We start from the raw sequence: 27,359 nt of genomic DNA on the forward strand, positions 1-27,359 counted from the left end.
CAAAGGGGAGATAAAGGCAGGGTAGATGGCGAGAGAGGCTTTGCTGGCCAGGCTCTTCCTCACAAGCCATTATCGAGGTCTTAATTCGGTTTCCCACCCACGCATAAAAACAAAAATAAAAACAAAAAACCTACAACATCGTAGAGACACTTTGGCCAACCACCAACTTCCCTGAAGCTAGGAACAGGCGGGCACGCCCCCAGCCTCCTTCTAGAATTCTATTGGTTGTTTCCTCCAGCCTCTCTCTCCCCGGGGGGGGCTTTTATTGGTCAGCGCTGTCGAGCCCCAACTCCAGGTGACTGACACAGTCGCTACCCAGTAAGAAACGGACGTGGGGTTTTGAAGACAAGATACCTCCCTTTTCCTTTCAACTCGCTTAGTAAATGGTAGAGCAGATTGAGCAGCTGATACCAACACCAATCCGTAAGGGCGGAAGAGGATGAGGAATAGAGTGACGGGAGGTGGTGACGTGTCAATGACAGGCGCATAAACTGAAAAGAGTGGCAGGACCATTGGCCAATAGAGCGATCAAATTGGTCAGGCACTCCGCATTCTGTCGTCCCATTCTGTCGTCCTGCCGGAGCACTAGAGACTTGAGAAAAGGACCAATTCGCTTCCACACTCGCTTGATTGGCCTTCCTTGGAGCCAATCAACGCAGAGGCTGGCGGACGCGTTCCCTCCCAGACCTCTCACTGGGCGGTGTAAAATGACAGGCCCGAGAGAACTGCAATGTCCGAGGGATCTTCCTCGAGTGACACTCGGTAGCACCAATAGCCGCCCTCCTTCCCGGCGGCCGAGCCCTCCTCCCCGCGGCGGGCCTGGCGGGGCGGGGACGCTGCGCGGCGGCGGCTGAGGCGCTAGCGGTGTGGGGCGGTCGGGGCGGCGGCGGCTGCTCCTCTCGGAGGCGGTTCCGGTGCTGTATCTCCGGGCGGCGGCGGCGGCTCATGGCGGCGACGGAGCTGAGAGGAGTCGTGGGACCGGGCCCGGCAGCCATTGCAGCTCCTGGCGGCGGCGGCGCCGGTCCCCCAGTGGTGGGAGGAGGCGGCGGCGGCCGCGGCGACGCGGGGCCGGGCTCTGGGGCCGCGTCAGGGCCGGTGGCCGCGGCGGCTGCGGGAGGCCCGGGGCCCGGGGCCGGGGGAGTGGCGGCGGCGGGCTCGGCCCCTACGCCGCCGGCCGGAGGCTCGGGGAGCTCGGGCGCGGGGGGTTCGGGCTCTGCCCGTGAAGGCTGGCTCTTCAAATGGACCAATTACATCAAAGGCTACCAGCGGCGGTGGTTCGTGCTGAGCAACGGGCTCCTGAGCTACTACAGGTAACTGCTTCCGGGGCGCCGCACTCACCTTGCCTCCCCCACCGCAGCCCACTGTCCGGGCGTCCCCCGCTGCCAAGGTCGCCCCAGGTCCCCCCTTCCGCCGCCGACGCGGGTTGACAGCCCAGCACCGTGAAAGTTAAAAGGCCCAGAGCTCCGCTGCTCGCCCTCGGTGCCACGTCCTCCTCCTCGGCGCCTGGCCTTCCCATCCGGCAGCTGTTTGGAGAGCATCTGCTGCTCGTCCATTGTATTTCCGCCAGCACATGGGTGCAGTTAGTAATTGTGCAAGCGAGAGACACTCCTCTCCAGGAACTGTCAAAGTCTCGGGTCTTAGCTGTCCGTGCCTCGGCTCACAGACTCAAGGCTATGTGTAGCCCTCGGTGTGCCCACTCTTGCCCCAGCCACAGTCAGGCACAGGGTGGCTTCAGTCCCCCCTCCCCCCGTTATTGCTTATCTCTCCGAGACGTGCGCCTGCACAACCCAGGATCCAGATGTGCACATCAGCACTGCTTTTAGTTTTCTTGCCCCACCCCCTCCCGTGGGAATGGTTGAGTGCTTTACCTCCCCCGCCCCCCCATCTTTTTGGTCAGTTAGGATTCAGTTTTATTAAAGGAAGAATCCGTGTCTTTGGTGTTACTTCTGTTCAGCAGTATTTATTTTGGAATGTTTGGTGTGCTTTGGGCTTTAGCTGGAAGAGTGAAGTTAGACATTGTGCAGACAGCACAGACACGTTTTCTGAAGGTTGTGCAAGGTGGCTGCATGGCTGGGCCCCCATTAGCAATCCTGGGAGTTAGGAGATATTACCATCCTGCCGATGGGGAAATTGAGACATAGCTTGGGCAGCCTTCCCAAGGTCTTGGAGGAGTTGGGATTGGAAGCTAGTTCTGTTCACACCAACACAGCCTAAGACCCGGATTGCTTTTGTATGAATTGGTCCTATCCAGTGGGATCTGCATATCTGCAGCACGGTAAGCTTACAGGTCCTGGTTACTTGTATATTTTATAGGGAAAGTATAAAAGACTTCTGCAAGGACTTTGCTTTTCTCATTCAATCACTTGTTCTCGGTCCTGAAACACTGATGCTGACGAGTTCTTCCCGTTGTGTTCTTTGTCCTTTACAAGTAGTCCAGGCAAGAAAGGGCGAACAGGTCTCTTTATGAACTGCTCTGGATTGACTTTCAAAAAAATTTTGAGGGGAAATTTATGATGGGAATTGGAGGTGATTGATAAGAGCACGATTTTTATCCGTCCTTTAAAGCAATGAAAAATGCCTTAGGCTAACTCAGGCTATCTGCTGAAGCAATGCTGTAAATAGTTGTAGGCATCATTTGCGTCCCCATAGTCCGAGTTTATTTTAATTATTACCCTCTGTAACCACTCATCCAGGATTGTCAGTTTGAAATTATGTAGCAGAACATTTTCGTTGATTCCACACTTCTCACTCCTACTCAAGGGCATTGTCTCCCGGGTGGCCCTGACCCGCGGACCCACGGTGCCAAGGATCAGTCAACTTCTGTCCTCACTTGCAGCGTAAACTCACCGGCAACGCGTTTCCCCATGGAAAAGAGAAAAATGTGTATCAGCCGAGGGCTTGGCTGCATTGTCTCTTCTCCTCAGCCAGGTTCTTCCGAGATTCACTTTGTAGGCCAGTTTGTTCTTAGATTAGTGTGAGTCTTGGCGAGTATTCATTGTGGCCATCAATAACTTAAATGTTCGGTCTCTTGAACTACTAGCTTCTGTCTTGCAAGAGCTAGTGGTACGTGTCCAACTACAGGTAAAACTTCTTGTAAAACATTCCAAGCCACTTATTAGGAAATATGCCACAGGCCTGTCTTTGCCAACCAAGATGGTCCCGAGCCTCGGACGAGCCAGGCAGCAGGACCCAGAGTTGTCAACTGTAAGCACTACTCTCAAAATCCCACTGGAGTGGTTCCTAACAACTAGGCTGGCCGCTTACACTGCCTAGCAGTTCTTTGGTCCCCATCTCCTTCCTAGAATTGCTTAGCCCTGGGTCAACCCTCCTGCTTTTCATGTTTCTGAAACCTGCACTCCTTTCTATGTGCTATTTCCAAAATCCTGGCCCTTCTTGACTGAGCTCGTGTGCCCGGGGAAACTGCTGCTTCCCTTTTCCCTGTTTGTACTGCCTCACATACCTAGTCACACAGATGTCCCGACGCCCAGCTGCTCCAGCAACACCATATCCGGTCATAGCATTGGTTGTTCTGGCTGGCTTCTGGAGATTGGATTACTATTTCAACAGGCCTTTTCAGGCAAGATCTTTCTTGCCAGAAAACAGCACCTCCTGTCACTGCAGTGCCCCAGGAACTTCCCTTACACCCTGATAATCATGTCCTTGCAGCTTCCGCACTGATCATTTAGAACCACAGGTGGATCTGCCCAAGCCTGCATGCTTGAGATCAGGTCTGTCTTACTCCCAGAGTTCCTGGCTATTTTTTTTTTTTTAAGACTACTACAGACTCATGAAGATGACCCAGGCAGGACAGAGTGTTAGGAAGTGGTTTGTGAAGCCGGTAAGGAGGAATGGCATAGAGGGTGCAAGTTGCACCCTTGGAATAGAAAGCAGGGGTGAGCTGACCTGTCAGCTGTGTGTCTGTAACTCAGCCTGAATTATTCATGATGTAGCTGAAGCTTGGGGCGGGGAGGTAAGAATAGAGAAAACGGGGAGTCACGTTACAGTGTGGCAGGTGCAGGGGCTGGGAAATAGGCCAATCCATGGGGACCCCTGGCTGTCACATGCTGCTCATTTGTGCATTTGAGGAAGAAATGCCAGGTTCCTATGACAGAACCAACAACAGCAAATCTGTCATCCTGAGCACAGCAAACAAACATTCTCAAATGCGCATGATTTTAGTGTGCAGAGGTGGGGTTTGTGGCATTTCTGCCATGCAGGAATTCTGGTTGTGCCAGGTGTATTTGGACACTTGGCTCCCTGAAAAGGAAATGGCTCTGCACTGGTTGGTACCATGACAGGTGGCAAAGGACTTTGACCTGTTTATGTTCCAAGTCAGACACGAAAGGCTGCAGTCTCAACATGCAGGTGCCTGGGCATAGCCAGAAGACACTGGGAAAGTTAGCACAGCTTCTGTTACATTCTGTTATGCTAAGAGTTTGGCTTTTTAAAAATACAAAGTGTCTTGTAGCTTGTCACCCAGCAGTGCTATAAAGTTCAAAAGTTAGTGTATTAATAGAACTGTCAGTCAGTAGAAATGGAGAAAACTTTTACACCCAGTCCTCTGAGGGCAGATCTGCTGGATCTTTCCTAGCTATTAATAGGATGGCTTAGGAGTTCCCACCGATAGAGGTGGGTGGGCCTTAGGAAGAGCCCATTCCAGGCAGAGTTAAACAGCTGACGATTCTTTCATGAACAGTCTTTCTTCCCCCTCTCCCAGAAAGTTGTTTTTTTCTCATATCATTTGACCCATAGCCAGCTTTGAATATTCTCACTGTTTCCCTGTGCTTCGTTCACTTCTGCAGCATAATTCCGAGCGTGCTGTGACATTCTTCAGGTAGGCTGAGTTACACTGCTGGGGATGGTTCAGTGTATCCATGTGACGAAGCTGTACTTAAGGAATGGGAACATAGTGTGAAGCTGTGTTTGTTGCCTGAGGTCAGAGACCACTTGATAATTTTCTAAGCCAAAACTTGATTCCTGATTGCAGAAGGACAGAAGGGAACTCTTTGAGGTGATAAAAGTAATTTTTTTTAAAGATTTATTTATTTTTATTGGAAAGGCAGATATACAGAGAGGAGGCAGAGACAGAGAAATATCTTCCCTCCAATGGTTCGCTCCCCAAGCGGCCGCAACAGCTGGAGCTGAGCCAATCCGGAGCCAGGAGCCAGGAGCCAGGAGCCAGGAGCTGCTCCGGGTCTTCCACGCGGGTGCAGGGTCCCCAGGCTTTGGGCCGTCCTCCACTGCTTTCCCAGGCCACAAGCAGGGAGCTGGATGGGAAGTGGGGCTGCCGGGATTAGAACCGGCGCCCGTATGGGATCCTGGCAGGTTCAAGGCAAGGACCTCAACCACTGTGTTATCGTGCCAGGCCCGATAAAAGTATTTTTACCTCTTGATTGCAGTGTGGATTAGGCAGTGCTACATGTTTGTCAAAACTGAGTTGTACACTGAAAATTACTGAGTTAGTTTTGTATGTAGTTATACTTTAATAACATGTGTCTTATTTATTTATTTTTAAAGATTTATTTAATTTTATTGGATAGGCAGACCCACAGAGAAGGAGAGTCGGGCATAGAGATGGTGTGGGAGGGAGCCATCTTCCATCTTCTGGCTCACTCCCCGAATGGTTGAACGGGCACCCGGAGTTGAGCCCACCCAAAGCCAGCACCTTCCTGAGAGAAATATGACTGGAGCTTGCTTAATTCCTAGGCTACCAATATTTTCCAAAAGACTCAAAAGTTTGAAAGAAAATGGAATATGCAAAAGGATAAGTCTCACCTGATTTTTGTTTAGCTTACTGTTGTCTTGCTATTGCAGGTCAAAAGCAGAAATGAGACATACTTGCCGTGGAACCATCAACCTTGCCACAGCCAACATCACTGTTGAGGATTCCTGTAATTTCATCATTTCCAATGGGGGTGCCCAGACCTACCACCTGAAAGCCAGCTCAGAGGTAGAGCGGCAGCGCTGGGTGACAGCCCTGGAACTGGCCAAGGCCAAGGCTGTGAAGATGTTGGCAGAATCAGGTACGAAGCAAAAACACTGTGCCTAAAGAGCTCTCTGTTGGCCACTTGCATGCACAGATCTTTTGTCCCTCGTGTGCTGTGTCATTGGATGATTATCTGCTTCCTAGATGTCTCAAGTTTCTTCACGTGCAACAGTATTTCTCCTGGAGTGGTGGTTCTCAGTGGGGGTCAGTTCTGTCCCCTGCCTGGAGACATTGTTGGTTGTCACAGCTGAAGGGCGTATATACTACTGGCGTCTGGAGAGCTCAGGCCAGGATGCTGCCTCGTCCTACACGCACACCCTCTCTAGTCAGTGGTTCTCTGGCCATGGCTGAAAACTGCTGTCCTACTGGCATATGGCTGTGCTGGTGGCCATTGTAATGACAGTTGACTACCTGAAAATCTTGAGAAATGATTATTCTGTTGTAAGATCAGTCTTAGGATTATTATAAATTGCGTCTACCCAAATTTCCTTCTCCTGACATCTTCTTAATTGTTGAAATTGTTGAGACCATCTCTCTTTTTTAAGATTTATTTATTTTTATTGGGAAGATAGATCAGGTTTACAGAGAGAAGGAGACAGTGACAAAAATCTCCCATCTGCTAGTTCATTCTCCAAATGGCTGCAACGGCCGGAGCTAAGCCAGTGCAAAGCCAGAAGGAGCCAGGAACTTCCTCCAGGTCTCCCACACAAGTGCAGGGTCCCAAAACCTTGGGCTAGCCTCTGCTGCTTTCCCAGACCTATTAAGCAGGGAGCTGGGTTGGCAGTGGAGCAACCAGGTCACAAACCGACACCCATGTGAGATCCTGGTGGTTGCAAGGTGAGGATATAGCCATTGAGCCGGCTGGGCCTAAGACAATAGCCAAAAATTGTTTAAGTGATATTTTTCTTTCTTTTTTTTTTTTTTTTTTTTTTAAGATTGATTTATTTATTTTTTTTTTTTTTTAATGACATTTTTTTTTTTTTAAAGATTTATTTTATTTTTATTACAAAGTCAGATATACTGAGAGGAGGAGAGATAGAGAGGAAGTGGAGCTGCCGGGATTAGAACCAGCGGCCATATGGGATCAAGGCGAGGACCTCAGCCACTAGGCCACGCTGCCGAGCCCCAAGATTGATTTATTTTTATTGGAAAGGCAGATATACAGCGAGGAGAGACAGGAAGATCTTCCGTCCGATGATTCACTCCCCAAATGAGCGCAACAGCTGGTGCTGCGCCGATCCGAAGCTGGGAACCTGGAACCTCTCCTGGGTCTCCCATGTGGGTGCAGAGTGCCAAGGCTTTGGGCCGTCCTTGACTGCTTTCCCAGGCCACAAGCAGGGAGCTGGATGGGAAGTGGAGCTGCCGGGATTAGAGGCAGCACCCATATGGGATCCCGGGGCTTTCAAGGCGAGGACTTTAGCCGCTAGGCCTCGCCGCCGGGCCCGTGAATTACTTTCATAGTGGCTTTAGTGTCAAGTGAGTTGATCGTGCAGTTGTTTAACTTGCTTTTAGAAAAAAAAAATAATAATGAATAGGCCTTTTGATGACTCGGTCTATGAGAGCTAGACTATAATTCTTATTTATTTTGATGTAAGGTCTACTGACCACCGATCCATGACTGTGGATTTGCCGTAATCATCGGTGTTGGTTATATTCAAACCCTCAAACAAGCAGTAATATGTTAGTGATTCCAAGAATCTTTTACCTTTGTCAGTCCTTGCTTCATGTCAGTGTTTATTCTCACTGTGCATCAGGAATACCTAGCAGCAGAAATGCAGATTCCAGAGCCTTCCCTCACACTGGCTAAATTGAAAGGCTCTGGGCACGGGGCCAGAGGTTCACACACTTAGGAAGCACCCCCGCGTTCTGGTGCAGGTGGGCTGTGGACCGGTGGAAGGAAGCCATCTGGTGATGTCAGGTGCCCAGGGAATGAGGTGGCAGGGCATGAGTAGCATTAGCGTGGTGTGGGCTGAGTCTTAGTCCTGCCTCTGCTCATGTAGCTAAGCTTTTCTTCCCTAAAGATGAATCCGGAGATGAGGAGTCTGTCTCGCAAACTGACAAGACCGAGCTGCAGAACACCCTGCGGACGCTCTCCAGCAAAGTGGAGGACCTGAGCACCTGCAATGACCTGATAGCCAAGCACGGCACTGCTCTGCAGCGCTCCCTCAGCGAGCTGGAGTCCCTGAGGCTGCCTGCCGAGAGCAACGAGAAGATCAAACAGGTCAACGAGCGCGCCACCCTCTTCAGGATAACGTCCAATGCCATGATCAACGTGAGTGCTGTGCTGCCCGTGTCCCTGCTGGAGTCTCCCCCTCTGTCACAGGTGGTTCTTCCCAGGTGCTAGGAAACTGTAGTGGATAAGGCAGAGGACGTCACGTACTGCTTCCCTATCCAAGGGCTTTCAGTCACGCTGTTCATTGCATAAACCAAAACAGACTGCACAGATGGACTCACTTCGATGCTCAGTTGGTCAGGATTTCATTGCTGCAGCCTCGGAGTGAGTTCCATAACTACTTCTGCAGCCAGCAGGACATGTGACAGTGATGTCTTTTAACTTCTCTGGGTTGCGGTCATTTCTTTCTTGTCATCTAAATTAATCTGTTGATATTAAAAGATCTCCCTGGGGTCTTTCCATTATGATGCTTTTTTTTTTCCAAGGCAGATTTACAGAGAGAAGGAGAAATTTCTTCATCTGCTGGTTCATTCCCCCAAATGGCCACCATGACCAGAGCTGAGCTCATCTGAAGCTAGGAGTCTAGAGCTTCTTTCTGGGTCTCACACGTGGGTGGGTGCAGGGTCCCGAGAGTTTGAGCTTTTCTCCTCCGCTGATTTCCCAAATCATAAGCAAGGAGCTGGTTCAGAAGTGGAGCAGCTGGGACTCGAACCAAGTGGCTATATGAGATGTCGGCACTGAAGGCGGAGGATTAGGATGCTATACCACCATGCTAGGCCTGCTGAGGTGCATTTTAGCTTCAAGTGTGAATTGTATTTCTGCTTTAACAAAATACTCTGACATACAGAATAATACATAGGCTATGACTGAAGTACTGGTGAGAATCTTAAAATACCAGTTTGTCAGTTTGTCTTGTGTTTAGACTTTGGTATCAGGTAATTTGTTGATAAGACAAATACTCAACTTTGGGCACCTTTCTTTTGAAAAGAAAGGTCAGTTCCTCTGTATCCTCATGTGTCTCTCCTTAGAGAGCTTTAGTTGGTTTGCACAAGATGTTAGCTGTATGGGCATAAGACATTAGGTAAACACTAGGCGCCCCCAGCATTGCTGATGCATTGGTAGTTATGAAATGAGTACATGGCTTTAGCAATGAGGTGTGTCCTATGCTGGTCCTCACCTGGTAGGTTGTTTTAGTTACCATCCACATGCAAATACTTCATCATGTTTCATAAGTGAGAAGAAAAGTCCATGAGAAAGGGTTTATGCAGGGTGGTATTGGTTTTCCTTTTTTTGTTGTTGGCTTGTTTTTGTTTTGTCTAATTAAATGGGATGAAATTACCTCACCAGGGTCAAGTTTCCCTTTGGATAGCGAGTGACAGAAAGACGTCTGCTTGGTGCTGCTTCGTTCCCATGACTTCTAAGGATCAAAGACCTGCTTTTGTGACCAAAGGAAAAGACTGGTTTTCCTCATATGACTCTTGTTACTTAATGAGAAGCTTGATAACCTTTATTTTAGTGACATTTGCTGAAGTATTGAATACAGCTCCTATTCACAAAAAGTATAAAGCACAAATTATTTCCTCGATTTGGAACTGCAGGAGGATTCAGTATCTCCTAGGAGCGCTGAGGAAGTCAGCACTGATGCTTGTGTGCTCATTTCTGTCGTCTGGTCTGTGTTCCTTTTTAGCAACTGTTGGCTTGTGTTTTGGATCCTCTTGCAATCAGGCAAACCTCATTAAGTATGCAAGTCAATCAGTCAGTAATAGATAAATGCGCTTTTCAAAATGTTGATTTCTGTATTCATTTATATGAGAGGAAGAATCCTCCCGTCTGCTGGCTTACCCTCCACGTGTCTGCCGTCCAGGAGCCCGGGACTTCCTTCTAGACCTCCCCAGGACTGCGGTGCCTCGGCAGTCACCTGCTGCCTCTCGGGGCGCTCGAGAGCAGGAAGCAGGATTGGTGACAGAGCTAGGACTCTAAGCCAGGCACCCCAATACGAGAGGGGGTGTCACATACGGTGGCTTTACTCCCAACTTGAGTAGATTTTTTAGATAGCCCGACCCAGGACATGAAGATCTGCTGAGAGTGGGTGTAGCCTTTCTTACCCGTCAGGTCCACAGCCAAGGCCGGGACTCTTGCTTCCTACTGTGACGTGACAGTGTTGCTAAGTAAAATACCCCTTCAGGAAACGGAAACTTCAGTTGATTGGATTTTTCTCTTGAAAATGTGCTTCCCTTTGTTCCTCGGGTAAATTCTTCTTCCCAAAGGTCCGAGCATCCACAGTTTTTGTTAAAAGGAACAGTCTGTTGGAAGTCAGTAAGTTCTGCTTTCTCATTCTGTGCCTTGGTGCACGACTGGTAGCCATTTCATGTGTGAAATACATTTTTTTTAATTCCTGTGTTATTTCCCTCATACCTTTTTAAGTGATGATACATCTTTTTTTAAAAAAAAGATTTATTTTTATTGGAAAGTCAGATCTTACAGAAAGGAGGAAAGACAGAGAAAAAGATCTTCCATCTGCTCGTTCATTTCCCAAGTGGCTGCAATGGCCAGAGCTGAGCCGATCTGAAGCCACGAGTCAGGAGCTTCCTCTGAGTCTCGCACATGGTGGCAAAGGTCCAGGTACTTGGCCCATTCTCCACTGCTTTCCAGGCCACAAGCAGGGAGCTGGGTGAGAAGTGGGGGCGCTAGGACATGAACTAATGCCCGTATGTCATTCTGGCACATGCAAAGCAAGGATTTAGTTACTAGGCTATCGCACCAGGACCATGTATAGTTTCTTTTTTTTTTTAAAAGATTTATTTATTTTATTACAAAGTCAGATATACAGAGAGGAGGAGAAACAGAGAGGAAGATCTTCTGTCCGATGATTCGCTCCCCAAGTGAGCCGCAACGGGCCGGTGCGCGCCAATCCGATGCCGGGAACCTGGAACCTCTTCCGGGTCTCCCATGCAGGTTCAGGGTCCCAAAGCCTTGGGCCGTCCTCGACTGCTTTCCCAGGCCACAAGCAGGGAGCTGGATGGGAAGTGGGGCTGCCGGGATTAGAACCAGCGCCCATATGGGATCCCGGGGCTTTCAAGGCGAGGACTTTAGCCGCTAGGCCACGCTGCCAGGCTCCCATGTATAGTTTCTTTCTGCCGAAGTGAATCTAGCCAGGGGAGTCAATTTGCCCCTGTTAGTACAATCATTTGCTCTCTGCTGACCCCTGCTATTTTTAGGGCACTGTGCTCTGGGTTCTCTGGGGGGGCAAGGTGTGCGGTCCCTGCAGTCAGAGAGTCTAGAAAGAGGACAAAGGAGGATCATTAGGTAGCACACAGAATACTGTCAGCACAGGCTGCTATGGTGGAGCGCAATGGAGACGCTCAGCTGAGACGGAGAGGATTCCAGAAGGTGCCCGCACAGCTGCATTCAGAGAGTCTTCTTATAAAGAAAGAGAATGTGGAGCTTGGGATCTGGAATCCAGCCATCTCTATTCCCCATTTGTATAACCTAGTGCAGCCTATGTCTCCTGTGACCTCACTTCCTTACCTATAAACAATGATAATATTAGTAGACCATTCACAGGATTGTTGAAAGTCTTTATTACATAATTTTTAAAAAATTTTTAATATTGTTTACAGAGTTGAGAAAGATGCTTGCCCATTTGGCTCTTGTGTTAGGATGGGGAGGGTTGAGGTATGGAAGAAGGTGGGTGGGACAAATGTTTCAATTCATTTTCTTCCTGTGTCCTCAGGGGTGGCGAAGGGGAGAGCCGCTAGTTGCTGTCAAACTACTTCAGCACCTGGGGATGGGGGAGATTGGAGGGAGGGACATTTCATGATGCCTACATTAGGGAATAGGTGCAAAAGAGTATTCCAAGGGTGTTACTTGAGTGGTTTTGATGCGACGTTATTAACTTTGTTTCTCTGGGGTTGAGAAAATCTTTCCAAAAGTCCCTTGGCTGAGCAGGTCCACCTCAGTGTGCATCCACAGGTCCAGGAACATGTTGTTAAGCTTGGCCAGGAGAGTTGTCCAACCTGTTCTACTTTCCATGCTCTGAGGAGGCACTCAGTGTCCTCCACTGGCCCACATGAGGGGCTGCTACATCCCCTGTGTGCATCTGGGTATGCTGACCACTGCACAGGCGTTAGCAACTGAAGAGGTCCAGTCCTGGCGCATGCACTCCAAGGTTGGGCCACATATATTGTGATTTTTTCTGTGGCTGGGGTTTGAGGTCAGTGGTTTTCTTGGGGAATTCCCAAAGAAACCTTGCCTGGGGTGATGTCAGATTTGACTCTTGTGTGCCAGCCAGTGGAGGGTCAGGTTTGGTCCATCACGTGTATTAGCCAATGTACATACAGGTGGATGCAGCTGCCTGGTCAGTTCTGTCCCCAGGCCCATCGCTCATGCAAACTAATGGACCCTGAAGCCTCGCACAGCCCAGTTATCCGGTTCTCACACACAGCAGCGACTGCCACAGCGTGGTTGGAACAACCCTCAATAATGCCCACCAAACCTGTCCTCAGCCAGTGTTTGCTGTGGGACCTGTGGGAGCTGCAGGCCAGCAGGGGAGTCCCTAGAGTTTTCCTGCCAACCCTATTTCTAGCCCCAGATCTTGGATGTGCTGGTGGGTGCTCAAACCCAGCATGGCAAGAACCCACCCACCGTCTCAGCTATCGCTGAAAGGTGTTGCAGCTAAGCTCAAATGGGCACAGCCATCACCCTGTGATGGCTCTCATACATGCCAATGGGTGCTGCGTCCTGGCCCAGCTCAGCCTGACAGATCCAGCCCATACAAATACTGACGAATGCACCAGGCTTAATTGATCTGCCCTGCCCCCAGCTCCAGCCCCAGCTATTGTGCTCCCGAGCCTTGCCCAGCCTGCTTCACCCCCCAGCCCTGGCTCATGCACTCCTGAATATGAGCCATAGCCTAGCAGCGGGGGTCCCCATAATTCTACCAGGCATGTTCCCAGTCCCAAATCTTGCACATGCTGGTAGATGCTTCAGCCCAGCCTGGCTTGACCCATCTGCAGTCTCAACTCTTCCTGGTGGGTATTACAGCCTAGCCCAGCCTGGCGCTTGTGCTGCCAGCTGGGTGCTGAAGCCTAACCCAGTTCTGCCTGCTCCCAGCTCTGGCTGCCTGCAAGTATCAGTTGGATTCCTATAAGGTGACTTCTGTGGTCCAGTATGGCTTGGCCCTTCACCACCCACAGCTGTATGTATAAACCAGCGGATGCTGCATCACCACAGAGGCGAGCCTGTAAGTCCTGTACAGAATCTGCCTCCTTTGGGCCCAGCGCAATGGCGTACTGGCTGGATCTTCGCTTTGCAAGGACCAGGATGCCATATGGATGCCAGTTAGTGTCTTGGCTGCTCCACTTTCCATCCGGCTCTCTGCTTGCGGCCTGGGAAAGCAATAGAAGATGGCCCAAAACTTTGGGATCCTGCACCCATGTGTAAGACCCGGAGGAAGTTCCCTTGGCTTCTAGCTTTGGACTGACTCAGTTTTAGCTGTTCTGGCCACTTAGGGAGTGAACCAGCAGAGGGAAGATCTTCCTGTCTCTCCTTCTTTCTGTAAGTCTGCCTTTCCAATAAAAATAAATGAATCTTAAAAAAGAAGAGCCTGCCCCCCGATCTGGTTCTTTTGCATTCTGGTAGGTGCTGTGGCTCAGCCTCTTGTGGCCCACCCCATGCTCCAATGCTCACCAGCAGGTACTGTGGCCTAGTCTAGCCCAGCCAGGCGTATGTACCAGCCCCAGCTTTTGTGTGAGCCAGTGGGCAGTGGGCAATGCTGCTTAGCCCAGCCTAGGTTTCCAACATGAGTGGATGCCTTGTCTGACCCACACATGCCCTCCAGTTCCCCCATGTAAACCATCTGGTCTCAGCTCCCTTACCTACCTATGAGTGTGAAGTAGCCTGGTCTGTGGAAAACCCCAGAAGTCCTTCCTCTCTTGTCAAACATGCCTTTAGCTGCTCCCACTCCAATATGCCTCCTGACTGCGCTCTCCAGGCAATGCACACCCAACCCCCACCAACTTGGGGGCCAGGATGTCCCAGCCTGATGTTCCCTGCCTTCCCCACATATCTTTTTTAAAAAAAAGTTAACTGTGCTGGCACACTGGAATAATTAACACAAATTTGGCATTAACCAGGCCCAGAATGCCCACCAGCTATTGGCTGCCTTTGTCCACGCAGTGTGACACTTACCTGGGTTCAAGGCACCCTGGCCATAGCCTGAAGCTGGAGGTTTCTAGGTAATTGAGGTAAGGTGCTCAGCAAAATGCCTGACACAGAATTGTCTTCTGTTAACTTTTAGTTGTGATCAGTGTTCTTAATGAGGAGTAAGGACATGGTATGGGTTCTGCCCTCTCCCCCAAAGTGTAGGAACTGCTGGAATCAAATATTAATAGAGAAAGAAAGTAGCTAGAGCCTGGAGAGGAGTTAACTGTGAGAGAGGGGGAAGCATGCTGATAATGTTAAGTGGGCTGGTAGTTGTGTATTGAAGGATGAGCTCGGATTGGATGCAGGCATAATTATACCTGCTAGCACTTTATTGGATGCTTTCTATTGGCACGATATGATTCAAATTGCTTTGTATGCAAGGAAACAAATATTTGATATAGCTACTACTGTTGTTCTCTGTTTATAGGTACAGAATGATATCATTATTTTTCATAATATGTTAGTATTATGGGGCTCTAAATCAAACTCCAACTATCCATCCCACGAGTGTGTATTCTATATTGCCTATAAGTGCGAAGGATGGAAAAACGGGTACACATCCCAAAAAATATGGAAGAATAATCAGTAGAACCAAAAGAAAGAAAGAAAAAGTCCGTTAGGGTTCTTGCTTAGACAGCCGAGAGAATCCGGAAGCTGTTCTTGGTTGGGGGATGTTGAAGGGAAAAGCCGAGCACAGTATGAAACCCACTGATTTTGAAGTTATTTTTGACCATTAAATAGGCAGTTGAATAGTCTAGATTGAAACTCGATGCTGAGCAAGATTTTCCAATTTAGTAGCCATTAGCTTATAGGCAATGGTTGAAATTTGGAGAGCACATATTATATTTTTACTTTTGAGTTTCTCTGAAGCAGAGGGAAACTTTTTAAAAATTATTTATTTATTTTTATTATAAAGTCAGATATACAGAGGAGAGACAGAGAGGAAGATCTTTCATCTGCTGATTCACTCCCTAAATGGCTGCAACAGTTGGAGCTGAGCTGATCCAAAGCGAGGAGCCAGGAGCCCTTTCTGGGTCTTCCACATGGGTGCAGGGTACTAAGGCGTTGAGCCATTCTTTATTAATTTCCCAGGGCACAAGCAGGGAGCCGGATGGGAAGTGGAGCTGCCAAGACATGAACCATCACCCACATGGGATCCTGGCACAGGGAAGGCAAAGACTAGCCAGTAGGTTGCCAGCAGGGCCTGAGGAAAATTTTTAAGCTCACCCTGCTGCCAGTTATTTGCAAATCAGCTAAGTTAATAACTATAGATCAGTGTGTGAAGAAGATACGAATTGCGTTTTGAAGTTGCTCATGATCCATATGGAGTGGTATAAAATCAGTCACGACACTATGCTGCCGTGCATGTTTGCAAAAGGGAAGTATGTGCAAAGTGTTAAAGCAAATGTGGGGAGGAAACTAGCTGATGATGACACTGAGGGGAGGTGTCACAAAGGAAAGAACGTTTGCCATAGTTCTTAAAAAATGAGGAACAGCGTTCTGGGCAGAATGGATGCCGTACTGAAGCAAGCTGGCCTGAAAGGATCTGTCTCTAAGAAGTGGTGCATAGCTCGGAGTGGCTGTTGTGCGGGTCAGGGATACCTTACTCCTGCTTGGAGTGGAGGATACATCACAAGTGGGTGCTGCTTAATGTGAAACACTCTATATTCGCAATCAGGAATTAACTTTGGGTCCTGATTTTACTGGGGAGCCAATGAGAGACTAATGTGGTTAGACTATTTTTCTGCAGGTTCGTTCTTTCATTCCTCAAGTAGGCTTCTGATTTTTAAGGTCAGTTGTGGCTCTAGTGAGCAAAGCAAGAACAAAATTGCTTCCCCCATACTTGGTCAAGTTCAGGGCAGATTCTATGCTTTTAGAGTATCAATTTCTTAGTTTTAGATTGCTTGAGTTTATTCAAGTACTTGTTGAAAACATTATCCTGGGCCCAGTGTGGTAGCCTAGTGCCTAGAGTCTTTGCCTTGTACATGCTGGGATCCCATGTGGGCACTAGTTCTAATGCAGCTCCCTGCTTGTGGCCTGGGAAAGCAGCCGAGAATGGCCCAAAGACATGGGACCCTGCACCACATAGGAGAGACCCGGAAGAAGCTCCTGGCTTCTGGCTTCAGATTGGCTGAGCTCTGGCCATTGTGGCCACCAGGGGAGTGAACCAGCAGACAGATGATCATATTCTGTCTCTCCTCCTCTCTATATCTGACTTTTCAATGGAAATAAGTGAATATTTTAGAAAGAAAAAGAGAGAAAAAAATCCTATGCTAGTCTCATCTTTTGTTCAGTTGGTAGAGCTCGTCTTTGGTGCAGTTCACATACCTGTACTCACGTGGCATTTGGTTCTCGTCACTAGGAAAATATAAGAGAAGCTTACCAGGTAGGGATGTGGCATAACGGTTAAGAAGCCACTTGGGAGGCTCGGCACAATAGCCTTGTGGCTAAATCCTTGCCTTGGATGCCCCAGGATCCCATATGGGTGCCAGTTTGTAACCTGGCCAATCCACTTCCCATCCAGCTCCCTGCTTGTGGTCTAGGAAAGCAGTAGAGGATGGCCCAGAGCCTTCAAACTCTGAACCCGTGTGGGAGACCTGGAAAAGGATCCTTGCTCCTGGCTTCAGATCAGCTCAGCTCTGGCCCTTGCAGCTATTGGGGAATGAACCAGCGGACGGAAGATCTTTTTCGCTTGCCTCTCCTTCTCTCTGTATATCTGCCTTTGTTATAAAAAAGGAAAAGATGCCACTTAGAGTGCTGAATTCCAAGTTGGTGTACTTGTCAGGTGCCAGTTCTGTTCCTCTCTGCAGCTTCCAGCTCATATTCACCTTGGAAAGCAAAGTGATGGCTCTGACAGTTGGGTTTAAGCTAGCCACTTGAGACTTCGGTGTCATTTCTGACTCCTGGCTTTGGCCTGGCTTGACATAGCTCTGGCCATTGTAGGCAATTATGGAGTGAACCAGTGGAGAACAACTCTGTCTTTTTGCCTTTTAGACTCTGAATTTTCTCTGTATGCCTTTCACAATTCTAGAACGCTTTAAGAAACATGAAAAACTTCTTCTGGATTTGAGTTTCATTGCAGCTGTCCCTGATACTGTAGTATACTAACAGGCAAGACCTTCCATGTAATTTACTAACTGAAGTTGCTAGAATACAGTTGCTTAATGGGCTTACAGAGACCCGAGAGAAACCTAATTGAGATGACACAATCAACACTTTCTCCCTCCAGGCCTGCAGAGATTTCCTCATGTTAGCTCAGACCCATAGTAAAAAATGGCAGAAGTCACTGCAGTATGAAAGAGATCAGCGCATTCGGCTGGAAGAGACCCTCGAGCAGCTGGCAAAGCAGCATAATCACCTAGAGAGGGCCTTCCGGGGAGCCACAGTCCTGCCAGCAAACACTCCTGGCAGTGCCGGTTCTGGTAAAGGTAAGGTTAGATTCTTGGTTAGACTGAGCCTGGCGCTTGTCTGTAATTGCTAGAAGACTCAAGGACTCAGATGTAACAGAAGTAGAGCTGTCTATTTTTCTTTTGATTTTTTTTTTTCCATTGCTTTGAAAGAACCTGTTATACCAGGCATATGGTCACCATAACCAAAGTAAACAAATAGAGCTTTTTCTCTGTATAGATCAATGCTGCTCAGGCAAAGGGGACATGAGTGACGAGGATGATGAAAATGAATTTTTTGATGCACCTGAGATCATCACCATGCCCGAAAATTTGGGCCATAAGTAAGTTATTCTTGACTAGCAAAGAACATTAACATAGCTGGTCATCAGAAGTTTAGAAACTTTTTGTGTGTGTGTGTGTGTGAGGTATAGGGAAGAGGGGTGGGGAGTATCATCATTGTCAGTGTTTACTGGAAAACTGTCAGCTATTTTTACATGAGGAACTTCTGTACAGATATTTGAATGCATACCTGTTCTAAGTGTCATCACTTGAACGCCCATCAGTAAGTTTGTACAGTGTACTTGGCATTCTGCTTTATAACGAAATGTCAGACCAAACTCTGGTTCTGATTTTTGCTCCTGTTCTCCTACGTTTCCCACCCATACAGACGTACTGGCAGCAACATCAGTGGAGCCAGCAGTGACATCAGCCTTGATGAACAGGTAATGCTTACATGGGAGTTAGCAGAGGTAAGGGAATTGAGATCTGAGTCCCAAGAATTTATTTTTGAAGTACTAAGAACAGCAGAAAATACTGTTTTGTTTTGTTTTGTTTTTTAACATGGGGGAGGGGCAGGTTATAAATAGCAGATTTTCTGTTCTTTGTGAGCGATTGAATGGCTTTGTGTTTGCTCTCAGTACAAGCATCAGCTGGAGGAGACCAAGAAGGAAAAGAGAACCAGAATACCATACAAGCCAAACTATAGCCTGAATCTATGGAGCATCATGAAGAACTGCATTGGGAAAGAACTCTCCAAGATCCCCATGCCGGTGAGCTTCTTGCACACCCGGGGCGGTTCGGGTGCCTTCTCAGCCTGGTGGGAAGACTGCTGATGTGACATCCCAGCTGTAGGTGGCAGTTTCTGATATGCTTTCTTTTCACCCTTACAGTTATAAATTATCCCTTAAAATTAGCTGCTTTAATTTTGGCCATGAATCTGGTATGTTTTCAGATCACATATATGAATCAAGTATTTCAGTAACAGTTATTTGTAAGCAAATTCTTATACTGGAGACACACAAAAATAAAAACAGCATGCTGTTTCCAAGGTGTATGAAGTTTAAAACAAGCGGACCTGGGTGTGAGTGTTGTGCAACAGGGTAAACTGTGATTTGGGCTGCCTGGATTCCATATTAGAGTATTGGTTCAAGTACTAGCTCCTCCGCTTCCAGTGCAGCTTCCTGCTAAGGTGCCTGAGAGACCTGGATGGCATTCTAGGCTTTGGTGTTGGAGGCACCTGGGGAGTAAATAAATGGATAGAAAATCTCTGTTTTTCTTTCTCTTTGTCACTCTACCTTAAAAAAAAATGAAGACATTAAAACAGAAAATTCAATTTGTTATTATCCTGTGGTGTTGTGAGAAGTACTGTACATGCGCAGGTTTAGGGAACTCGGAAACAAAGCCAGCATATTGCAGCCAGGAAGAGAGGACCATCTCTAGATGGGATATAAGCTGACTTCCCTGGCTCTGTCGTGCCCACGTTGTTGCCAATGAGCTTTTTAAAATCTCAAATGTAGTCATGTTACTACTCTTCAGCTTAAAACTTTTTTTTTTTAAAGATCTTTTTAAAAGATCCTCACTTTTTCTTTAAAAAAAATTATTTGTGGACCCGGCGGCGTGGCCTGGCGGCGTGGCCTAGCAGCTAGAGTCCTTGCCTTGAAAGCCCCGGGATCCCATATGGGCACCGGTTCTAATCCCGGCGGCTCCACTTCCCATCCAGCTCTCTGCTTGTGGCCTGGGAAAGCAGTTGAGGACGGCCCAATGCATTGGGACCCTGCACCCGCGTGGGAGACCTGGAAGAGGTTCCTGGTTCCTGGCTTCGGATCGGCGCGCACCGGCCCGTTGCGGCTCACTTGGGGAGTGAATCATCGGAATCATCGTGCCAGGCTGAAGCGAGGACCTTCATCCGGGTCTCCACATGGGTGCAGGGCTCCAAGTCCTTGAACCATTCTCTGCTGCTTTCTCAGGCGCATCTGCAAGAAGCTGGGTTGGAAGTAAAGTAGCCAGGACTTGAGTCAGTGTCCCTGTTTGATGGTGGTGGTAGTTCAGCCCACTCTGCCACAGTGCCAGCCCGTAATCTTCATTGCTTTAGCACAGTGGGCTCACCTGTTATTTCCTCCCCGTAGGCAAGGCTCTGCCTTACCTGTCCGAGGTTCTGGTTGTTAGGATTACCTTCAGATGCTCAAAGATGTCTCGTGATTTTGCACACATTCTTCTTTCTACCTGAACTTAGATCAGTTCCCTTCTAACCCAAGCTAGTTTTCCTTTGATGTACTTAATAGCCTTTTCTTTATAATTTGGTTACAGTATTGTCTCTTTAAAAAAAAATTGTTTATGATATTTACATAGTTGATTAAAATAGGAATGGTCAAGGGTTAGGAGAAAGTGGCTGAGACAATTGTTTGCAAATTTTTCTTTTTCCTGTATCCAGGGGAACCGAGGAGTTTAGGGGAGAAGCTGCACCCAGCCTCCCAAGCGCCTCAGTACCCAGGGATGGGGAATGGCCATCTGATGTCATCCCAGGATCCCCGATGTGGAGCATGCTCCAAGGGTTCTGCTTAAGTGGTTTTAAAAGTATGAAATGCTGTTGCTCTTGCTGATCCAGGGTTGAGGAAATCCTTCCAAGGTCCATTGGCTGTCATATTTCACCTTACAGTCTCCATTCACCCAGATATTTGCTGTCAACTTGTGGCTGGCTGGGACACTTAACTAATTTGTTCTGTTCTTCTTTGCTATGGTACCAGATGTCCTGTGCAGGCCCCAGTGGCCTGCCATATCCTCCATGTGTATCTGGGCATGCTGTCCACTGCTCTGTCTAAGCCATTGAGGAGGCCCAGTTCTGACACATGCACTCCACGATCAAACCACAGATTCTATGGTTGTCCCCATGGTTAGAGTTCTGAGTCCAGCAGTTCAGTTGGGGGGATCCCCCAAAGAAACCCATCTGAGGTGATCCAAGACCTAACTCTTGTGTGTGCTAGTACGGGGTCTGGCTCACTCCATCATCCACATCAGCTTATGCACAAACTGGTAGTTGCAATCACTGGGTCAATTCTATCTCCAGCCCCATCTTACATAAACCAATAGATACTATGGCCCAGCCCAACCCTGCCCACCACACTCTTGGCGCTCATGTCCACGAGCAGGAACTACAGCCTAGTCAGAGTGCCCTCCAATAACCTCCCTAGGCCCACCCCCAGCCCTGGTTCCTGTGCATGCAAGTATGTGCAGCAGACTGATCCAGTCTGCCCCTCCTCCCATTCAGCTTTTGTATACAATAGGCATTCGAGCCTAGCTCAATGCAACCAACCCTACTATCCAGCCCACCCTCATGCTGGTGGGTGCTACTCTGTCTAGTCAGGCCCACTTTTCATCCCTGGTTCTCATGCTTACCAGTGGGAGTTATAGCCCATCAGAGAAGTGCCCACAATTTCCCTACTGGACCCACTCCCAGTCCCTGCGTTTGCCAGCTGATGCTGTGGCCTGCAGCAGTGTGTTTAGTTGGTTAACCCAGCCTGGCTCTCCCCCAGCCCAGTTCTAGTGTTGTCTCTTTAAGCACACCTTCTCCAGCACATCCGGTACTCCTGAGATGTCTGTCTTTTGTGCTGTTACGTCTGGGCATCGTATCACTTGCTTGTTCATTTCACAAACATTTACTGAATGCCTACTATTTTTCTGTATATTAGGAAATTCAATTCAAAAATCAAATTCAATTTGAAGGAACAAATCCAGATATATGGTTTAACCCAGGACTCTTATCTCCCTTCTGGTACTCCTGGGAAAGCTGGAGAAGATAACCCAAGGATCTTCCGTCTGATGATTCACTCCCCAAGTGACTGCAACGGCTGGTGCTGCGCCAATCCGAAGCCGGGAACCAGGAACCTCTTCCGGGTCTCCCACGCGGGTGCAGTGTCCCAAAGCCTTTTCCAGGCCACAAGCAGGGAGCTGGGTGGGAAGTGGAGCCGCCGGGATTAGAACCGGCGCCCATATGGGATCCCGGGGCTTTCAAGGCGAGGACTTTAGCCGCTAGGCCACGCCGCCGGGCAATTTGTGTAGCAAACCAGCAGATTGAAGATAGATAATCTCTCCCTATCTCTTCCTCTCTTTCTAACTCTGCCTTTCAAGTAAATAAATACATTTTTAATAATAACAGAAAGAAGAGGCTGGTACCTGCAAAGGTTTTCAGGTCAAATTTTGTTGCCATATCTTCAGCCTACAAGCCAAGAATGCTTTTTTCATTTAAAAAAAATCAGAAGGAAAAAATTCAAATTCGTAAAGTTTTATTGGAACACAGCTGTCCTCATTCACTCATGTTGCAGCAACAGCATTAAGTAGTTGGGACGAAATTTACATGACCCTCAAAGTATGAATGTTTGCTTTCTCACTCTGTAGAAAAAGCCAGCAGCTCCTTCTGTAAGTAAATACTACTGGCTGAACCCCTTTTTGTGTTCAAGTCCAAAGTGGGTGGTCTAGTACTGCACCATGTCCCACAGTGTTAGGCCCAGGCTTGCTTCTCTCCCATGGCACTGCTGCCTTGGCCTCAGTTCCCAAGACTGACAGTGGCTCCACCTTGCCCCCAGGATCTTGTCCCCATCAGTGGCAAGGTGGATAAAGAGGGTGAGCAGGCTCAGCCTTTTCCGAGTGCTTCTTGCAAATTGTATGAACTGTTCTCACATTTCTGTGTATAAAACTTAGCTTTGTGTCCACAGTTAGCATGAGTGGAGGCTGAAGATGCAGATTTCTTTTCTGGTTAGCATGGTCTATACAAAAAATGGGAGATCTACTTGTAGATGAAGGGGAAAATGAATGGGTAGCAGAGGTGGGTTGGTTGCAAGTTCTGTCTGCAAACTATCCGCGATCAGATACTTGGCATACAGAAATACAGAAACCAGAACTTATCGAGCAGTGTGTGGTTGCTGCTGGGTCCTAGAAAACAAGTTTATATACATATGTAGAATTTTTGTGAGAAAGATAAAAATTACTGGCTTCCAACAAAGAGAAAGACATCAGTAAGTTCACTAGCAGAAACCCAGAATGGGTTTATTGGGGCCCTGAAAGGAAGCTCCTCTCACCTAGGGCGTTAGGTGCCCTGAAGGAAGTAGTAGGCAGGTAGGCAGCCAAGGAAGATCGCTGAACTCTCCCAGGTGTAGTCTGATCAGACATAGCTTCTGAGTCCAGGTGACTGCCCTGCCCTCCCTTACTGTTTGTTTCTTGTTGACATTGCCCTTAGGAATGTGCAATCCTGTACCTGTTTACCTGTAGCTCAAGTCCTTGCCCTGATCTCTCCAGGCTGTGTGTGTCAGGCTGCATTCTGGCTAGGCTCCATCAATACAAGATAACAGTAGGAGACTGCAGCCAGGGGGAAGGACATTTCTCCCATTCTGTTCCCTTTGGCGCAGTGCTCTCGCAGCAGCTGTGTGGCTCTAGTTTTTGCTGGACAGGCTTTCCCCACACCCCACTAGAGATTTTAGCTTTTGCCAGCTCCTCTTGGCCTCTGGGCCACAATAATACTCCTTTTTGTTTCTCTGGTTATGGCTTCCTGCAGTTGCTTTATCTCTGGGTTATCTCTTTTGGCTGCCTAACACTCCAGCAACAGTGTAATGAATTCCCTTCTTCCTTCTACTTTAAACACTCAGATTCATTGGGTTCCCTGTTTGCCCTCTGAGTAACAAAATGACCATTATAAAAGGCTTGGCATTTTTAGAGAAGCTGGTTGATGGAACAGCTGTCAGGCCAGGGTTGTATGTCCTGGGGCGGGGGCGTAGTGGTAGCTTGAAGATACTGTAATCCTGGTTCTTAGCACGGCTAATGTCTAGTTGCCATTTGTAGAGTACACCATTCATCTCCAGTTTTACTGAGAGTGAATGGCAGTTATCCGTCATACTGCCTTAAATTCTGCTACTGTAAGGTATGTAAAAGCATAGGCGTAAATATGAAAATATTAGTAATGGTTTATTAATAGTGGTTATCTGGATGACAGCATTCAAGTGCATTTTTCCTCTGGATTTTGCTTTTGTCTGTTTACTTTATTTGAAAGGCAGAGGTACAGAGAGGGCAGACAGAGATCTTACATTGATTTGTCTGCAGGACTGGAAATGGAGCAGCTGGGATCCCAACCTGGTGCCTATACAAGCTCACGGTGCTGCGAGTGGAGGCTTAGGCTACTGTGCCACAGCACCAGCCCTGTATTTTGCCTTCAGAGTTTTTCACTGAGAAAATTTCGAGCTGTTTCATAATCAGTGGGAATAGAAAATATTAGGATAGTAAGTAGCTCAGAGATTAATGGGTAGGAGGTTAGACAAAAATACAGAAAGATGGGATATAAAGAAAAAAAGTTTTTTTAATGAAAAAGTTGCTTAAGGCCAGAACTGTTTTCTAATAAGAATTTTCTTTTTGGTTTGTCCTCTGTCAGGCTGGTAATGCTTAGGCTTGTTCAGCTGTACTGTTGAGTACGTAAGCTTTATGGGCTAGCTTGGGATCCAGCAAGTTTTGATGTAGTAAAATCATTTACCATTTCAGTTAATTTTGAATCTTTAACTTTTGAGGGTAGGAAATGTAAACGGTATTGCCTTTGTTCACTTCCTCACACGCAGTCAGCAGCATAGGGCTTGGTACACATGAGGCCTCAGTAAATATTTGTAGAATGAGTAAGTGAGTAAATGAATGAATGACATATTTTTTTCCCTATAAAAGCACCCTACATTTCTCTGCCTGCCTCATCCAGTGCAGAGCCCCATAGCTGGCTCTAAAGCCAGGAAGGAAGAGTCTGCACAATTTGCTCTCGGGCCCAGGAAATAACACCACCTTGAAGAAGAAATCAGATTCCTGGCCCAACACTCAGTTAAACCAAGACTTGGCAGTTGTCTAGCTCAGGGTGGCTGCCAACTTTTGTAATGTAATCTTTTACTAATCAGGACACATCTGTACTTATAATTTGCTACCTGTTCTACCTTACAGATTTATACTTCCTTTCCTTTCTGGGCATACTTGTGCAAGAAGCATTATATTTCTTTTTGAAATTTTTTTTTTCTGTTAATGCCTGTCTGATGATCTCCTCTGGGCTAGGTACTGACTGATGGTTCTTGGTTGTGTGGTGCTCAACTTAAGATGTGTGGTTGCGTGTTCCTGGGTAGACTAAGGTGGGCTTTGTGAACAAAAGACCTTGAGAAAATTTTCTCAAGCTTGGAGCAACAAAACCATCAACTCAGAGTTATCACAACAACTCAAGTAACACCCTCAGAACCCTCTTACCCCACAATGGGGTCTCAGGGTGTCAAATGACTGTCCTCCATCCGTGGATGCTTATGTAGTTTGACAAGAAGTGCCCCCTCCCCTGCAGACACAGGAGGTTAATTATTACTTGAGGTGAATAAATAAGCAGCTGCAACATTTGCCCCATTCACCTTCCTTCATAGCTGACCTTCCCCATTCTAATCAGAGGCCCACGTGAGTGTGTATCACTCTCAATTATGTAAATAATATTAAAAAGAAAATAAGTTTGAAAAGAGAGAGAGAGATGTGGTTCTCATTCCAAAGATCCTGTAGTTTTTGAAACAAATGAAAATGGTTCTTTCTACCACTTTCTGACATGAACAGTTGACTAAGCTGAGTGAGTTGCTTACAAGTTAGATCTTGGAGCTGCTGTCTGAGCTAAGACCTCTTTTCCTAGTGATTTTCTTTTTCACCTCAGCATCTCAGTGTCTGTCTACCTGGAAAAACTGAAACCATTTCTTTTTAGGCATATGGCTAGAGCTTTTATGCCTGTTTTTCTTACAGGTGAATTTTAATGAGCCCTTATCCATGCTTCAGCGCCTTACTGAAGACCTGGAATACCACGAGCTGTTAGACCGAGCTGCAAAATGCGAAAACTCTCTTGAACAGCTCTGCTATGTTGCAGCTTTCACCGTGTCCTCCTACTCCACCACTGTCTTCCGCACCAGCAAGCCATTTAACCCCCTCCTTGGGGAAACCTTCGAGCTGGACCGGTTAGAGGAGAATGGGTACCGATCCCTCTGTGAGCAGGTAAACGGGTTTCAGAACCATGATACCTGTCCTTTGTAAAGAAAGGGATGATTTTTTTTTAATCTCTCTGGGTGCTGTATCTGCAGAATTCCAGTCCATGTCAGCCCAGTCTTCTTTCTCTTCAGCACTGCAACATTGGAGACCTACTGTTGTGGATGTGAAAATGCAAAGTGTGAATTTTGAGCATTTGTCACCAACTAAAAAGTAGTATCTTTCCCTTCTACCTTCTGCCTTTTAATTTGAACTTGATTTCTTCAAGGTGAGCCACCATCCCCCTGCTGCAGCACACCATGCTGAGTCCAAAAATGGCTGGACGTTGCGTCAGGAAATCAAAATCACCAGCAAGTTTCGAGGCAAATACCTCTCCATTATGCCCCTCGGTAAGGCTGTCATCTTTGCAAGAATTAGCATGCCAGGACTGGAACTTTCCTGGTGTGATGGAGGAAGTCCCTGGTCGAGAGTTAGGAGACTGGAGGTCTGTTGAAGGCACAGAACCTCGCTGGCTCACTTTGGGTGAGCCATTTAACTTCTCTGCTACCAAATGAGTGGCAAGACCAGAGACATTTTAAGGACTTATCCAATCATAAAAATCATACATTCTTTGTCTTCTAAGCTTTATTTAGTGCGTCTTTAACACTAGTTTAAGGGCTGGCATTATGACGCAGTGCAATGAGCCACTACCTCCAGTGCCAGCATTCCCTAAAGTACCAGTTTGACTTCTGGTTGCTCGATTTCCAATCCAGTTCCCTGCTAATGTGTTGGGAAGGTAGTGAAAGATGGCCAAGTACTTAGGCCCCTGCTACCCATGTGGGATACCAGGATGGAATTCCTGGCTACTGGCTTCAGTCTGGCCCAGCCCCAGCCTTTGTACCCATTTGGGGAATCAACCAGCTGATTGAAAATCTCTTCCTCCTTCTCTCTCCCTCTCTTTCTTCCCTCCCCTCTTCCCTCCCTTTTCCCTACTCCTTCATTTTCTTCCTCTCCCCTCCCACTTTTTCTCTCTCCCTCTTCCCCTCAGTCCCCACTCAGTCTCTTTTTAACTCTTTCAGATGAACAAATCTTAGCCGAACAATACTCACACTAGTTTAAAATGTGAATTCTAGCATGCAGTTTGAAGAAACTCGTAATTGATTCTGTTTACCCCATTATGCTATCGTCAGGTTTTCTGTGCACATGAGAAGTCTCATTGTGAGGGTAACCTGGCTAGTTCCTGAGCCTTCTCCTCTCCTCCTCCTCCTTCCTGTACATGATGGATTAGGTGTCATTTATATAATGGCCGAGTTCCTTGTAAGATGAAACTTTAAAA

General features: G+C 47.5%; 1 protein-coding gene across 2 annotated transcripts in view; it reads left to right on the forward strand.

Annotated features, from left to right (window-relative positions):
- Positions 1 to 253: 253 nt before the first annotated feature.
- The window catches only part of OSBP (oxysterol binding protein), a 37,439-nt gene continuing 10,333 nt past the window's right edge, over positions 254 to 27,359 (forward strand). The window contains exons 1-9 of one of the 2 annotated variants that reach the window (XM_058662992.1): positions 254 to 1,310; positions 5,815 to 6,023; positions 8,008 to 8,258; positions 17,593 to 17,791; positions 17,991 to 18,093; positions 18,420 to 18,474; positions 18,670 to 18,801; positions 25,808 to 26,053; positions 26,313 to 26,433. In XM_058662992.1, coding sequence (XP_058518975.1) covers positions 946 to 1,310; positions 5,815 to 6,023; positions 8,008 to 8,258; positions 17,593 to 17,791; positions 17,991 to 18,093; positions 18,420 to 18,474; positions 18,670 to 18,801; positions 25,808 to 26,053; positions 26,313 to 26,433 — 1,681 coding nt within the window. In that variant the 5' untranslated portion in view covers positions 254 to 945. The remainder of the gene's footprint in view (positions 1,311 to 5,814; positions 6,024 to 8,007; positions 8,259 to 17,592; positions 17,792 to 17,990; positions 18,094 to 18,419; positions 18,475 to 18,669; positions 18,802 to 25,807; positions 26,054 to 26,312; positions 26,434 to 27,359) is intronic. The other variant, XM_058662991.1, reaches the window with a different exon arrangement.

Source organism: Ochotona princeps, chromosome 4 (genome assembly GCF_030435755.1).
Source record: "Ochotona princeps isolate mOchPri1 chromosome 4, mOchPri1.hap1, whole genome shotgun sequence".
Lineage (NCBI taxonomy): Eukaryota > Metazoa > Chordata > Mammalia > Lagomorpha > Ochotonidae > Ochotona > Ochotona princeps.